At 40.5% G+C, this 15,605-nt stretch overlaps 1 protein-coding gene across 1 annotated transcript in view; it reads right to left on the reverse strand.

Annotated features, from left to right (window-relative positions):
* The window catches only part of isca2 (iron-sulfur cluster assembly 2), a 21,473-nt gene extending 6,256 nt beyond the window's left edge, over window positions 1–15,217 (reverse strand). Inside the window, exon 1 of the mRNA XM_043697099.1 lies at window positions 15,101–15,217. Coding sequence (XP_043553034.1) covers window positions 15,101–15,165 — 65 coding nt within the window. The 5' untranslated portion in view covers window positions 15,166–15,217. The remainder of the gene's footprint in view (window positions 1–15,100) is intronic.
* Between the last annotated feature and the right edge of the window lie 388 nt (window positions 15,218–15,605).

Here is a 15,605-nt window from a genome sequence, read left to right on the forward strand (position 1 = left end):
GCCATGAAACGACACGACCAGCTATCCTTAGTAGCCACACACGCAGACAACAAGTAACATGAATTCGACTGGGACAACACTACTATCATAGGGCAAGCCGACAGAGAACAGCCAGGGAATTCCTAGAGGCATGGCATTCATCCACAAACTCCATCAACAAACACATCAACCTGGACCCAATATACCAACCACTACAGCGAACAGCTGAAACTGACAACCGGAAGCGGCAGGGACAGACCACTATAAACACCGGAGGAAACATCAAAGAAGCGCTTCACAGGAGGCTCCCAAGAACTGATGATGTTGCCTAGGCAGGGGACGAAACGTTTGCAACAAAAACTTCCAGCTCGGCGAACAGAACCACAACAAACACTTTTATTAACTGAAATATGTCCAAATCTGAGATTCTTCAAATCTACTGGACTTTGAAAGTGGTAACATTCTATTCATGATCATCAAGCATTGAAAATTATAATGAAAATTTAAGACCGTTGACCATGTCTTATCAATTGTCTAAACACCAAAAAACTGACAGCCATAAGAAATGCATAATGTTGAATTAACCGGTCAGTAATCCTGCCAAACTGAAAAATCTTTGCCAGTCTGTACAAAGTAATTTAGCTCCCTAACTATTAGACTCACAGTGATCAATCCCCTGACTATGTCAGCATTTTTGTTAAAAGACTTGAATTAGGAGCTGCATAAGATCAGTGGGTAAGAGGTTTACTCCATTTGAGAGTCAGACCTTGGTAGTCATTATCTTATCAAGTTGGTCAGAGGTGAACAAGGAAGGATTTGTATGTAGTGTCTTTGACACCACTTTGCACAGAGAATACAAATATTTCCAAAAAAAAAGCAGTCAATGTGTTTTCTATGCAGCAGTTAAGTTACACCTAGGTGCAAAAAAAAAGGTTCATCTGAATTGGTACGGAGGTGGAAGATAAACTTGGCTTTCCCAATCGAATTGCTCTACTCTTTTTCAGTTAATGCTACAAACTACTTTACACCCACATGAAACAGGTAGGAACTCATCTGAAAGATAAGGTGGCTTTGTCTAATTCTTACACAGCAAGAGAGAAACTGTTTGCCCAGCTGAATCATTAAGATGCAAAAAAAACCCTTAAAAATTAAAAACTAAAGAACTGTGTAGGGACAAAAATTACTTTTGCTCTTCCTTATCACAATGCAACAACTTAATTGCTTTGGCTTTCACTATCAATACTGTTCAGAACAGTGTGTTTTGGGTTTTCTCGTACATAGCAACATTTCAACTCCCAAAAAGTAAAATGTAACTGTAAATTGGAGGCATATCACAAATATATGACCTTCCAACCTACATCATTACAACAGATGATTTGTTTGTTATCTTGCTATTCTACTTGGGAGCTTGTTGTACGCAAACTGGTTGTTTCATTTCCAAGTCAGTTATCAAAGGCTTTGGAACATCATAAGTTAGTGAAAGGCACTAATAACAGTTTTGATTTTTATCTTATAATTTCTTTGTCTTTTTTTATCCACTTCAAGTCTTAGTTTTCACTTCCAGTAACCAATGTTGCACTATAAGCTTGCGTTTTGAAGTATTTTCATTACACCATTAACTCTAAAGCTCTAACATTTGGTGTAATTAATTATGTAGGCATAAATTGATAAATCCCAAACTAAAGTTTCCTAAATAGTGATGAATTTGTAAACCATCCATCCAAAATGTCTACTCTGAAGTACACTTAATATTCAGAAACCCCCAAAGTAAGTCCTATCCCAAAACAAAGAACAAACTTTGATCGAATTTTTAAAATCATTTGTGAGATGTGACTTCTGTTGTGCCTTTTTTAATGTCCATCCTAACTGCCCTTCAAAAGCTGGCACTGACATTTTTGTGAACCACTGCAAGTCTATGTTGTGTTGTTGTACACCCACAGTGCTGTTACAATGGTCCATTTAGAAATTGGCATCCATTTGGATTTACGCTCAAAATACAGATGCAAACACAGCAGCTTCCTCTCCACTATACCTTACTCACTATGCCCCAAAATAAGGCCACAGATAGCTTTCTCCTTTCATTTACCATTCAGACAGTATCTTTTCATATTTCAATGTGAACTAAGATCTGCAAACCTATTGTCAATGGCTTTACCCTAATAAATTTCTTCAACTGTTACAACCTTAGGTGAAAAGAATCACTTGCACTTAAGTAGAATTCCCACAACCCAGTCTCTACTCCTGTCCTACACGATGGGCTGTTTTGCCCATGCTGGTCAGATCCAAGAAGAAATGAACTAAACTAGCTGATTTCCTCTTTACTGGCATAATTTTTTCTTTAACAACTTCTAAAAGCCCAAATAGTTCCAAGACTTGAGGATTGGAAGTGAATTTTATTGCTCACATTTATTTCTAAAGAGTACAACTTGGAAATTTGAATGACACTTTTCAGTTAAGTGCACTATGTTTTAAATATTTTGTAACGAAGGAAAAATGAGAGACAATATACCAGAAAAAGGATGTCCCTAGCCATTGACCAGTTGGTCTATTTTAAAAATCGATATTACCCAGTCTTAGAACTTGTGTTTTTTTTTTGCTATTTGAGTCCTGAAATCTAGACTCTCCTTTCTAAGCATTTTTTTAAAAAAAATGATTTTGTTGAATGTGCACAACACCAGCAAGGCTGCACTAACTGTTTATCCCCCAAGACACAAATGGCTGCTGTGACATTTAAGACAGAATGGATACCAATGGGATATTAGTTAACCAACTGGATTTTGAAGCAATCTGGCAGGTTTCAAGGATCATTTCTAATGCAACCTCACAAATAGCAAAATTTATTGAATTCAATTTCACAACTTGCTGATAAGTTGGAATTTGAAGTAACTGAACTTTGCATCACAGTATAATTGCTAGACAATTACAAGACTTGTTTTAAATTTTCCACGAACTCCAAACATTGAAACTGTCTATTTTCATGGTCATCTGACAACATATAAATTACTTTAAGTTTAGTATCTATTGGTTATCACCTTTTAGTTTACATGCCCTTTCTCCTGTTAGTTTTATCTTTAATAATGTTCCATTCTCTAGGCAATTGTCCGTTATCTTGGCTTCTTAGATTTAATAAAAAAGGAAATGCTGACTAGTGAAAGATGGCAGAAATCCTGGAGTTTCAAACATTAACCTTTAGCTCAATGAACATTCATTCAAATGTAAACTCATGGTTAGCAGGTTCACAATGCAATATCCTACAGGTTTTCAAACTGAAAAAAAAAGTTTTTAGACCATAACAATTAGGAGCAGGAGTAGGCATTTCAGTCACTTGAGCTTGATCTGCCATTTAATATGTTCATAGCTGATCTCACGGCAGCCTTAACTGCACTTTCCTGCCTGCTCCTGAGAAAGCCTTACACATATACTAAGGAAATGCAGGAAAGCGCTTGACCACAGTGGCGGGTGGGGGCATTTGTTCAAAATAACTAAGGGCATCTGCTCTTAGCATTAATGGATAGGTGTAAATAAGGTGATAACATTTGTTCACTTGTGGAAATGTGTGGCAGTACTTCCTTCTCACCCAGTGGTCTGGAGGCACGCATATTTCACAGTTGAATGTCTGATAACTAAATTTCTGGTTTATAATCAAAGACTCTTAATAAACTCATACTCCATAGGAGAAGAACTTGTAATTTTATATGCTGAGTGGAATATGCACGTAATAGAACAATCCTGATATATTTTCATGTATAGGCAGAAGTGGGTGCTGCAGATGCTAGAGATTAGAGTGGTGCCGGAAAAGCACAGCAGGTCAGGCACCATCAGAGGAGCTGGAAAATCGGTGTTTCGGGGAAAAGCCTTTCATCGGGAATGATGAAGGGCTTTTGCCAGAAATGTCAATTTTCCTGCTCCTCGGATGCTGCCTGACCTGCTGTGCTTTTCCAGCACCACTTTAATCTTGACATTTTCATGTATACCACATTGAGGAAATTTGAATTGATGAAGCTCAGCTTGTTTGCAGCAATAACGGGAGTAGCCCGAGAGAGAGCCCTTGGAGGTAGGATCTGGTGCCATTATTCTGCTAACGGTTTTAGAAACTTAACTTAAGCCTGGCATATTGGTATGTTATAATGTAACATTGATGCCAACAGTAAATAAAAGGTAATAACTTAAACTGAACTGTCTATAAGAGTTTTACATTCCAAACTGCCAGAGTACAGAGTATAATCTCTGGGAGGAACTAAGAGAGGCTTACAGGTGGAGTCCATTAGGGGTTCCCTGAGCCGTCTCGAATAGCTACTTTAGCACCCCTCATAATCCTTTAACCGGTTAGTGAAAAATCTGTCTGTTTATCTCCTCCTTAAATTTAGTGTCTCGGCATCCTCCCACAGTCCAAAGATGTGCAGGTTAGGTGAATCGGTCATGCTAAATTGCCCGTAGTGTTAGGCGAAGGGGTAAATGTAGGGGAATGGGTCTGGCTGGGTTGCTCTTTGGAGGGTCGGTGTGGACTTGTTGGGCCAAAGGGCCTGTTTCCACACTGTAAGTAATCTAATGTAATCTAATCCACCTCACTCTAGTGTAGTGAATTCTACAGATTCACAACTCTTGAGAGAGAAGTAATTCCTTCTCAACTGTTTTAAATCTTCCATCCCTCAGCCTAAGACTATGATCCCTCATTCTAGATTGCTCCATAAGGGGAAATAGCCAATCAGTGACTCCTTTGTCAATCACTGTTAGCATTTTATATACCTCAATTAGATCTGCTCTCACCCTTCTAAACTCTAGCAAGTATATTTCTAAACTGCTCAATTTCTCTGAAGACACGTCGGGAAAGAATCTAATAACCAGCCCTTAACTTTCTACAATGCAATTACATCATTCCTCTAGTCAGGGAACCTAAACTGTGTGGATTACTCCTGATGTGGTCTCACCATATCCTGTACAGTTACAGCAGCCCTCCTCTACCTTTATACTACATTTCTTTATTAATTAATGCCCTTTAGTAATTAATATTCCTACAATACCTGCATACTAGCTTTCTGTACTGAAAGACTCTGAAATTTCTCTTTAAGTTGCCTTTTTATTCTTCCAATATCCCAAATATTGGCCTATTCATCTAACCTATCCATATGTAATTTTCTTACTTTTTCATTGCAACTTACTTCGACATGATTTTAGTGTCATTTTCAAATTTGGCTAGAGTACATACATCCTATCCCTGCATCCAAGTCATTATTATATATTGTAAATAGTTGAAACCCTGAGGACTCTCAATAGCACCCAACTAGTTACTGCATGGAACCTGAAAAAGACCCATTTATTCTGACTCTCTACTTTGTTGGATAGCCAACCCTCATCCAAGCTAATAAATTATTGTGGCACGATGGTATTGTCCCTACCTCTGAGCAAGGAGGTCCGAGTTCAAGTTTCACCTGCTCCAGAAGTGAGGGATAACATCTGAGCAGGCTATTGTAGAAGTAAATAAATTGACTATACACCCCATGCGATTTTACTTTGTGTATTAACTTTTTGTGTGGCACCTTATAAATGAATCTACATATACATCTACAAGGCCCCTTCCCTTATCTACTTTGTTACAACTTTGAAAAATTCTAGCAAATTACTCAAAACATAATTTACCCTTCATAAAACCATATGGAGTCTGATGGGATTGTGTTATCCTGTTATTACTTCCAGATATAGACTAATTGGTCTATATAGTTTCCTACCTTCCGCTTTCCTCCCTTTTTGAATAAAGTATTATATTAACATTTTTCCGAAACCATCCTAGAAGCCAGAGAATTCTGAAATACTATCACCATTGCATCCACAATCTCTGCTACCACTTCTTTAATACTTTTGAATTCATACATATCTGCACTTTAAGCAGCGTAATTAGATAAAAAAACTACATAAGATGAAATGCAATAAGAATTCAATTCTATACACTCCCAAACTCACAGTTGGAAACAAGTGGACAGAAAACTACAATACGATTTTATTTTCCCCTTTACAACAATATTAAACCTACGGGCAGTGGTACAGTACTCCATTGAGAAGGCATTCTCATACAGTTTGGGTCATGACAATGCATGGCAGCACAACAATGTACGAGCAATGCTTGAGCAAGCCTGAGAGCTGGAACCAATTTAAATGCAAATATTAACAATGCGCAAGGATGAGTGTAAATAAGCATTCAAGTAGAAAGACTGTTCCTGGTCAGGTTAGGTGAATTGACCAAGCTAAAACTACCCATAGGGTTCAGTAGGTAGGTGCATTAATCAGGGGAATTGGGCTGGGTGGGTTACTCTTTGGAGGGTCAGCGTGGACTTGTTGGGCCGAAGAGCATGTTTCCATGGATTCGTGAACTGTGGTTGAAATATTACAGTTTGATTAGGTGAGATTACTTAGTGTGGAAAGAGGACCTTCGGCTCAATAAGTCCACACCGACCTGCCGAAGCACAACCCACCCGGACCCATTCCCCGACATTTACCTAACACTACGGGCAATTTACATGGCCAATTCACCTAACCCGCACATTTTTGGGCTGTGGGAGGAAACCGGAGCACCCGGAGGGGACCCACGCAGACATGGGGAGAATGCGCAAACTCCACACAGTCAGTCGCCTGAGGCGGGAATTGAACCCGGGTCTCTGGGCTAACCACTGTGCCACCGTGGAACCTTTTTAAGGTAAATTTGAACTAAGTTCTTGCAGCTTTTAAAATATCTCATCCCTTTTGACTACATAATGCTGAAAACAGATCTATTAAAACTCCGTTTTTTTTAAGCGACTGCAACATTGAGCAACTACACTAAAAATTCAAGTTTGCATTCTTGCATTTGTAGTGTTGAAGGTCAAGTGATAAAGCTGTGTTAAATGTAAACCAAGGTCAGTTAGGGGTTCCAATTCAGAATATCAAATTTAATGTGCGTCATTTTATCAATTCCAACAAATGTTGTGACTTCTTATATTTAAGTGAATGACTTGTAATGCGGAACCATTTAAAAAAAAATTAAAACACTAGTTCATAGTTCACATTGGTTTAAAATTATTCTTTTGAAATCAGTTGCAAAAATAATCCATGTACATGTATTATTGCTAACATTTGCGATAATGGTTTTATTTTAACAAAAAACATACCAACTATTGTCAAAGCTCCATCAAACAGGTATAATGGTGACAGAAATGGTCAGACAGATGACTAGTCAGTTTAATTAGAGTTGTAAGGTACTGTCAAACTATTATATGACTTGTTCAACCAAGATAAATGTATAAACAAGAAATACAAGTTCCGCATGCATTTGATGGATTTGAATCCAAATAGAAATTTGAAATCCTGACTTAGTTCTTTTATCAATGATGGCCCATTGAAAACGCTAATACCTAATAGAGGAATATACAGGTGTGGAGGATTTTCACTAAAAAGTCATAGATCGAAAACATTATACAGAATTTTGTTGGAGGTGCTGAGGTTCTCTCCAGTGGCTTAGAAAACTGATGAAAACTCCATGTTGTTTCTTCCAAGAAGCCCTTCTGAACCATGTCATCAGGTAGTGGTGAGGCCACCAGTGGAAACAAGACCTTTGAGATGAGAAGTCCCAACCAGTAAAACCTGCTTGGTGAAATATTAGCAACTTGACCTCAGCAGCTTCACGAAACAGGCTGCAGTGCTGACGGAAGACCAACCTCCCCCACAGATACAGGTCTCTGAAGTACCCAGGCCACAGCTAAAGTTAGAATAAAAAGGTTGTCAGTTGGGAAGTCATGGGGAAAACAAACGAAAAAAGGGTAGTGGAGTCAAAAGCAAGGTTGGTGAGGATTAGCTCCCAGTAGCTGTAACAAACTGAAGGCAGAATACAACAGTGAGGTTCTGAGAGAGTTATAGGGACAAAGGGCCAGACTTAACAACTGCTGAACAATTCATTCAAGCACTGCTAACAGTTCCCTGTTGCTTTTATTCACTAGTGTGGTTTGGGCACTGCCAGCCAGCGTTTAGTGACCACCCCTCATTGCCCATGAGAAGGTGGTAGTGAGCTGCCTGCTTGAAACCCTGCAGCCCATGTGTTGTAGGTTGGCCCACAATATCAATAGGGAGGAAACTACTGGATTTTGAAGCAATGACAGTGAAGCATTGGTGATATATTTCCAAGCCATGACAGTGAGTGGCTTGGAGGGAAACTTGCAGGTGGTGGTGTTCCCTAGCACCGCTGCCCTTTCCTTCTTGTTGGAAGTGGTCGTAGATTTAAGGCACAGTCTAACGACTTTGAGTATTTGAATGTCACCCAACATTCTCTTGTTAATGGCATTGTTGATCCTGCTGTTCATTTTGATGCTGCGCTCTTTGATGAAAGTCCTTAGAGTGACCTGAGGACACTCATCAAATCGATTAGAAGTTGTTTGACAGCATGAACACAGGCTCTTCAGCTTATGCCCAGCCTGAAGAAGGGCTTATGCCCGAAACGTCGATTCTCCTGTTCCCTGGATGCTGCCTGACCTGCTGCGCTTTTCCAGCAACACATTTTCAGCACCTATCTACTCTAGTCCCACTTTTCAGCACTTTTAAAAAAAAAAATTCATTCACAAGAAAAAAGGACACCACTGGTGAGGACAACATTTTAGATGTCCATTTTAGAAGGCAGGTAAAAGTCAAACAGATTGCTATGTATCTGGAGTCACATGTAGACCAGGTAAAGATGGCAGTTTCCTTAAAGGAAGCATTAGTGAATCAGATGGGGGAAATTTTTTCCCCGCATCCAATAATCGACAATGGATTCATGGTCATCATTAGATCTTAATTGCAGATTTTTTTTATTGAATTCAAATTCCACTATCTGTCATGTGGGTTTTGAATATTATCTGGGGATCTGGATTAACTGTTTAGATTCCCTACAGTATGGAAACAGGCCCTTCAGCCCAACAAGTCCACACTGACTCTCCGAAGAGCATCCCACCTAAACCCATTCCCCTACATTTATCCCTGACTAATGCACCTAACACTATGGGAAATTTAGCCTGGCCAATTCACCTGACCTGCACATCTTTGGACTGTGGGAGGAAACCAGAGCACACGGAGGAAACCCACGCAGACACAGGGAGAATGTGCAAACTCCACACAGACTGTTGCCAGAGGTGGGAATTGAACTCAGTTCCCTGGCACTGTTCCCTAGCCTTGCATGCAATTTCACTTTAAGTGATCATCTAAATATTTCTGTATTGTGGTGATAGATCCCACTTCTACTTTTTATTTTTTAGGCAAGGAGTTCCAGATACCCACCAACTTTGGATGAAAAAAAATCCTTAAATCCCCTCTAAACCTTTCTGCCCTTTAATCTTAAATCTATGCTGACTCGTTATTGATCTCTAGACAAAAGGGAAATGTTTCTTCCTATCTACCCTGTCTATTCCGTTTGTCATTTTGTAAACTTTAAGTCAGATCCTCCTGTCAGCCTTCCCTGCTTTGGAGGAAAACATCCCGAAGCTGTTTAGTCCCTCTTCAGATTGAGCCAAGATAACATCTTGCACACTCTAGCGCAATTATAACCTTCCTGTAGTAAGGTGATCAGTCCTTCACACACTCCTCCCTCTGTGGCTTGACTTAACTTCTCTGCTCTTGTATTCACTAATAAAGACAAGTATCCCATATGCCTTTGTAACCTCCTAAATCTACCAAATCTTGCTGCCCTCAAAATCTACAGATGTACACCAAGGTACCTCTCATCCTCTGTACAGGTCATTCTGCTATAACATACGTTTCACTAATACACAATTGACGAACTGGGACACAGTTTCTAAAGTGTGAACTTTTAAAGCATGTCCTCATTAGAACATGATTCTAGCCCCATTAATTTAAATGGCACTGTTTTTACACAATTTTTTAATAAACAGGATTGTACAAGAACACAACTACCATGTTATAGCAGAACTGACTGTACTTCATCGGGTACTACAATCCCTTGCTTTATTAGGCCTCACAAAATGCATGAGCTGAAAATGTGTTGCTGGAAAAGCGCATCAGGTCAGGCAGCATCCAAGGAACAGGAGAATCGATGTTTCGGGCATGAGCCCTTCTTCAGGAATCCTCACAAAATGCATCACTAGATAATTTTCAAAATCAAATTCTATTTGCTATTATTCTGAACTTCTGGCCAGCCCAGCCAAATCATCCTTTCTAGTCTAAGGCTTTCCTCGTTGCTACTTACCACACTACCAATTTTCAAGTTATTTGCAAACATACTAATTAAATCTGTCAGACCATGTCTAATTCATTAATCCATACTGCAACAGAAAGGGACCCTTGTGGTATGCCATTTGTCACAAGCTTCCAGTCACAAAAACAACCTTGACCATCAACCCTGCCTCTAAGCCAATTTTGGATCTAAGCTGCCCTGGATCTATGAGCTCTTCTTGACTAGTCTCCCATGCAAGACCTCATCACAAGCCATACTGAAGTTCAGGTAGAATACACACTCTGCACAACCCTCGTCCATACATCTAAGTTACCTCCTTGGAAAACTCTTACCAGTTTATTTTTATCAAAACTTGATTGGATAGAAATGTTCCAGCACAGTTTCTTCTTCTGGTCATTGAACAGTTTGTCACCAAGGGATGCAAGCAAATACAGCATGCCAGCCTTATCCACTTCACCAGGGCCAGCCTGCCTTGCCAATGATTTCATGGAGAATTTTATGGACGTCACGAGATTCTTCTTGGCCAATGACACACTCAGGCCACAGTCTCCACCAAACATCTTTCCTACAAGTCGACATGACTTTAGTATCACTGATTTCATGATATGATGATGCCCTTATGACGTTACCATTTCAACATTTCTTGTCTGGTGGTACATTCTTACCATCCTTTGTACTCATGAGTTGGGGGAAGGTACGATGAAGGCAATTGGTGATGAATTTTCACATTGCTTACTGTGCCAATGATGTTGACAGGAAAAACAACTTCATGTTTTCAGACACTTCAACAAGGCTGATGAGATAATCTAGGCAGTTCGTTTACAGGAACAATACTTTGAAGGTAATATTTTCAGGCACAATATGCCCTCCAGGAGGAATGGTATACAGACAACCCTTTTGTTGGGGTAGCCTCTCAATGCCTGTGGTATCCTGGATTGGTATAGCACTAATAGATGACATTTAACATTGTTTTGTTTGGTGGGATTACTGTAGGTAGTCAGCTAACATATGACTGCTCCTGGCAATTTTATCTCCTTTTGCAACATTCACTGGGGCACACAATTCCAAAAAAGTCTCTATTTAATCAACGTTGAGAATTTATTTTGCTGACTAGCCATTTTTTCCAATGATTCCATTCCAATTGAAAGGACATCCATCAACTGCTCCTATATCAGCACTAGCATGCCTTGTGAGAAAGCTAATGTGTGTACTTTTCCTGAAACAATTGAACCATTCAAGATTAGCAGCGAAACTGACTGGATTCATACACTGCTCATTCGGCAAGATCTTATGCAGGTTTTGTTTTCCTCTGATCACCAAACTAAGATATCTGAATTAGTTTCAACCTTTGATTCAGAAAGCCAAGAGTCTTTCCACATTCTCCATAATGTTGCTTTCAAACCAACGCACCCCACCAATTTTCTCAGCATTGCCACAAATTGTTCTCACTGTCAGGGACTAGCCCAGGTCTCTGGCAGGTCATTCTCCTGCTTAAGGCATCTGATGACAGCTAGTCTTACTTTGAGGTATTTGGATTTTCATGATCATTTTGCATCCAGCAGCTTAGTATCACCACTGGTTAGGTATTTATGGCTCACATTGAAAAGGGATTGCAGCACAAGTTTGGAATAAGGGATTTTAAATTAGCTCTCTGCCTCACTTGTTCTTCCACTGATTTAAAGTGGCTCCTTGCTCATGTACAGTGGACAAAGCAGCCACCAGAAGAATCATATTTATGTTCTGCACTATAAAGCTTCTTGCTGTAGAAGATTCTGTGTAATACTAATTGTTCTGTGCAGAAGAAACAACTCAAAAGTCTTCAAATTAAAATGAAGATCTACAAAATGTCACAAAACCTCTATGGTACAATGTTCCTTCAAAATGGCAAAACATCACCTTTCACAGGGCCAGACGCGCAAAATCAAAGTTTTGTTGCTGACAGATGTACACAATCGCTTTAAAGTCCCCGTTACTTTAAAAATAGAGACCGTAACTTTTCTAAAAGAGAAATAGGACCTAAACACAAAAAACTTTGTTAAAATGAAACCAGACAACTTCAAACATGAAGTACCTGCACACAATGGAACAAGCATTTCCAGGAAGTTCCACAAGTTTTTCTGAGAGACAACTGAAAACAGGCTGCTGTCTCCATTTTCACCCTCTGAAGGGTTGGGACCAGGTTTCCACAGAAACAGCCACAGCAAGAAATCAAGAACCTTCAATAACTGACATGCATAGCTGCCATTTAAGAGTGAGGTCCAGCAGCACCTTTTCAAGAGCAACCAGAGATGGGCAATAAATGTTAGTCAAGTCAGTGATGTCCGCACTTCATGAGTGAATTTATAAAAAAGCACTGTGACTGCACCAATAAACAAACTAATTTTACTGCTCAAAGACAACCAAAGAACTCTAAGCCATGTTTTATTTTAGGATAAAATAATAAAAGAACTGCAGCTGTTGGAAATCTGAAACAAAAACAGAAATTGGACTTGATATGTTAACTGTGCTTTTCTTAAAGAAAAATGCTACCAAACCTACTGAATTTCTTCAATTAGTTTTTGTATTACTTTATCCTTCTTGTATTGGACACCATTCCCCTCTAATTTTGCATCTGTGCGAGCAGAAATAACTGCATGAAGGCTATATGCACTTGTATTTGTCAGAGAAATTTGCCCAATAGGTTAGAGATCACAAAAAACAGCTCGAAGTGAAATTGACAAATAGTTTATTGCAAGCTATATGGCTGGAAGAGAAATTGACCCAGGCTGACACAGAACTGACAGTCTGTACAGACTGATCAAAGTTAAAAAAAAAAATCACACAACACCAGGTTATAGCCCAACAGGTTTAATTGGAAGCACACTAGCTTTCAGAGTGACGCTCTGATGAGGGAGCGTCGCTCCGAAAGCTAGTGTGCTTCCAATTAAACCTGTTGGACTATAACCTGGTGTTGTGTGAGTTTTAACTTTGTACACCCCAGTCCAACACTGGCATCTCCAAATCAAACAGATCAAATTTCTCTTCACAGAACGGAGGATGACACCAGTTTTATAGTAATGCTGCACAATGACACTGATTAAGAAATGGGAAACTACAATGTTTCTGGAAATGGAGTAATTTAGTTGCAAGGATGCTAATTGGAAAATAATTTATCAGATGAATGTCCTGTTCCTTCACACAATGCAACATTCTGACAGTATCATGATTCCATTCATCTTCACAAGTAGGTGTTAAAGGTATTTTCTGAAGTGGTGAGGTGCTTCCATTGTCCTGTGGTGCCTTTCTGTCTGACTTGCTCTTGGTGTGACTTTGGTATTGCTGGGTTATGAAACTGCCCTTAGGGCTTTGAGATCTCTGTCATGTCCATGGGAGATTAAAATGTACTCCATTGTCTGCGTGCTGTCTGACCCAGCTTGTGAGTTGCTCATGAATTCTGCGGGTCCTAGTACAATTTGGCTAATTTGCTTTTGTGAGTGAGCAAATCTTTTTCCACAGTATTCGTAGCAATTAGTTTTGGATATGGTTTGCTCGCTGAGCTGGAAGGTTTGTTTTCAGATGTTTCGTCACAATACTAGGTAACATCATCAGTGAGCCTCCGGATGAAGCACTGGTGGCTTGGCCTGCTTTCTATTTATGTATTTAGGTTTCCTTGGGTTGGTGATGTCATTTCCTTTTTTTTCCTCAGAGGGGTGGTAAATGGGATCCAAGTCAACGGGTTCCAGGTGGAACTCTTGTGCGTGTCTCTATTTGGCTTGTTGTCCCAGTTGAAGTGGTGTCCTTCCTCATCTGTATGTAAGGATACTAGTGAGAGTGGGTCATGTCTTTTTGTGGCTAGTTGATGTTCATGTATCCTAGTGGCTAGTTTTCTGCCTGTTTGTCTAATGTAGTGTTTGTTACAGTTCTTGCAATATATTTTGTAAATGACATTAGTTTTGTCTGTTGCCTGTGTAGGGTCTTTCAAGTTCATGAGCTGCTGTTTTAGCATACTAGTGGGTTTGTGGACTACCATGATGCCAAGAGGTCCTAATAATCTAGCAGTCATTTCTGAGATGTCTTTGATGTAGTGGAGTGTGGCTAGGATTTCTGGACATCACAGGAACCAGGATTCACCCAAGTGGGAGCCTCTGCCAGAGAATTTGTTTCTGAAGACACCGGGTGCAGGCAGAGACTCCCTGGTGAACATAATCTCCTGGAACAAGAGGCCCTTTGCTGACAGAGACAGCCCATTTGGTGGGCAGCAAAGGAAACCTAAATACATAACTCACCACAATCGGCAAGTACGTCATATAAAAATAAACAGCTGCAGATACTGGAGACCTGTAACCGTGAAAAAGAACACACAGAAATTGCTGGAGAAACATGGTCGATCTTAGCAGCATTAAGACCGTAAAACATAGGAGCAGAAATTAGGCCATTCAGCCCATCAAGTCTGCTCCACCATTCAATCATAGCTGATAAGTTTCTCAACCCCATTCTCCCACTTTCTTTCCATAACCCCTGACATCGAAGAACCTATCTCCATCGATGACCTGGCCTCCACAGCCTTCTATTAGAGAAAAACAATAACAACTGCAGAGACTGGTGCTTGTCCACAGCCTTTTGTGATAATGAATTCCAGAGATTGACCGCTCTCTGGCTGAAGAAGTTTCTCCTTATCTCCATTCAAATAAAAAAAAAGTCTTCCCTTTACTCCACGGCTGTGCCCTCAGGTCTAGTCTCTCCTACCAATGGAAACATCTTCCCCTACACCTACTCCGTCCAGGTCATTCAGTAAATTTCGATTAGATCTTCCCCCCCAACCCCAACCCCAACCCCAATCCTTCTAAACGCCATGGAGTACAGACCCAGAATCCTCAAATATTAGCAAAAATAAAGTAAACACCACGTGACCCATCTCCTGTGATGATGGACCAATAACTTGCTATTGTGGCTCACCTCCTCCGACAAAGCGAGACAGCAGCTGACAGTAGGGTTTTCCTCAGAGGCCCAGTCGCTATCATCCTCCCTCTCGGTTACCAGGACACCCCCCCCCTTCCCCCAACAATTTCACCACGTACCGCCCACCGCTCGCACCCACAGTGGTCCCACCAGCGGCACGCCCACCGCCGTCAGACCGTTTCTATTGGTCGACAGCCACGTCGGTCGGAAACACCCACCAGGGCGACGCCCCTTCACCCTGAACCCGTGGCGATTGGTGCAGCATGGAAATACGTTCCAAGCGAGAGGGGGGATTGGATAATCCAGCACCGTACGACGCCGTGATTGGCCCCTTCCGATGTCAATCATATCTAAGGGCGGCGGGTTCGGGGAGGACTTAAATGAAATGTCGAGACGAGTTTTGATTTTTCTTGGACCACACGATGCCAACGCTGGGATATCGGAATTGAGTTTGGCTCACCGACGTGTTTTGTGACCGTTAACAGGCAGGCGGGCGCCAACA

The sequence above is a fragment of the Chiloscyllium plagiosum genome, chromosome 10 (genome assembly GCF_004010195.1).
Source record: "Chiloscyllium plagiosum isolate BGI_BamShark_2017 chromosome 10, ASM401019v2, whole genome shotgun sequence".
Taxonomy (NCBI): Eukaryota; Metazoa; Chordata; class Chondrichthyes; order Orectolobiformes; family Hemiscylliidae; genus Chiloscyllium; species Chiloscyllium plagiosum.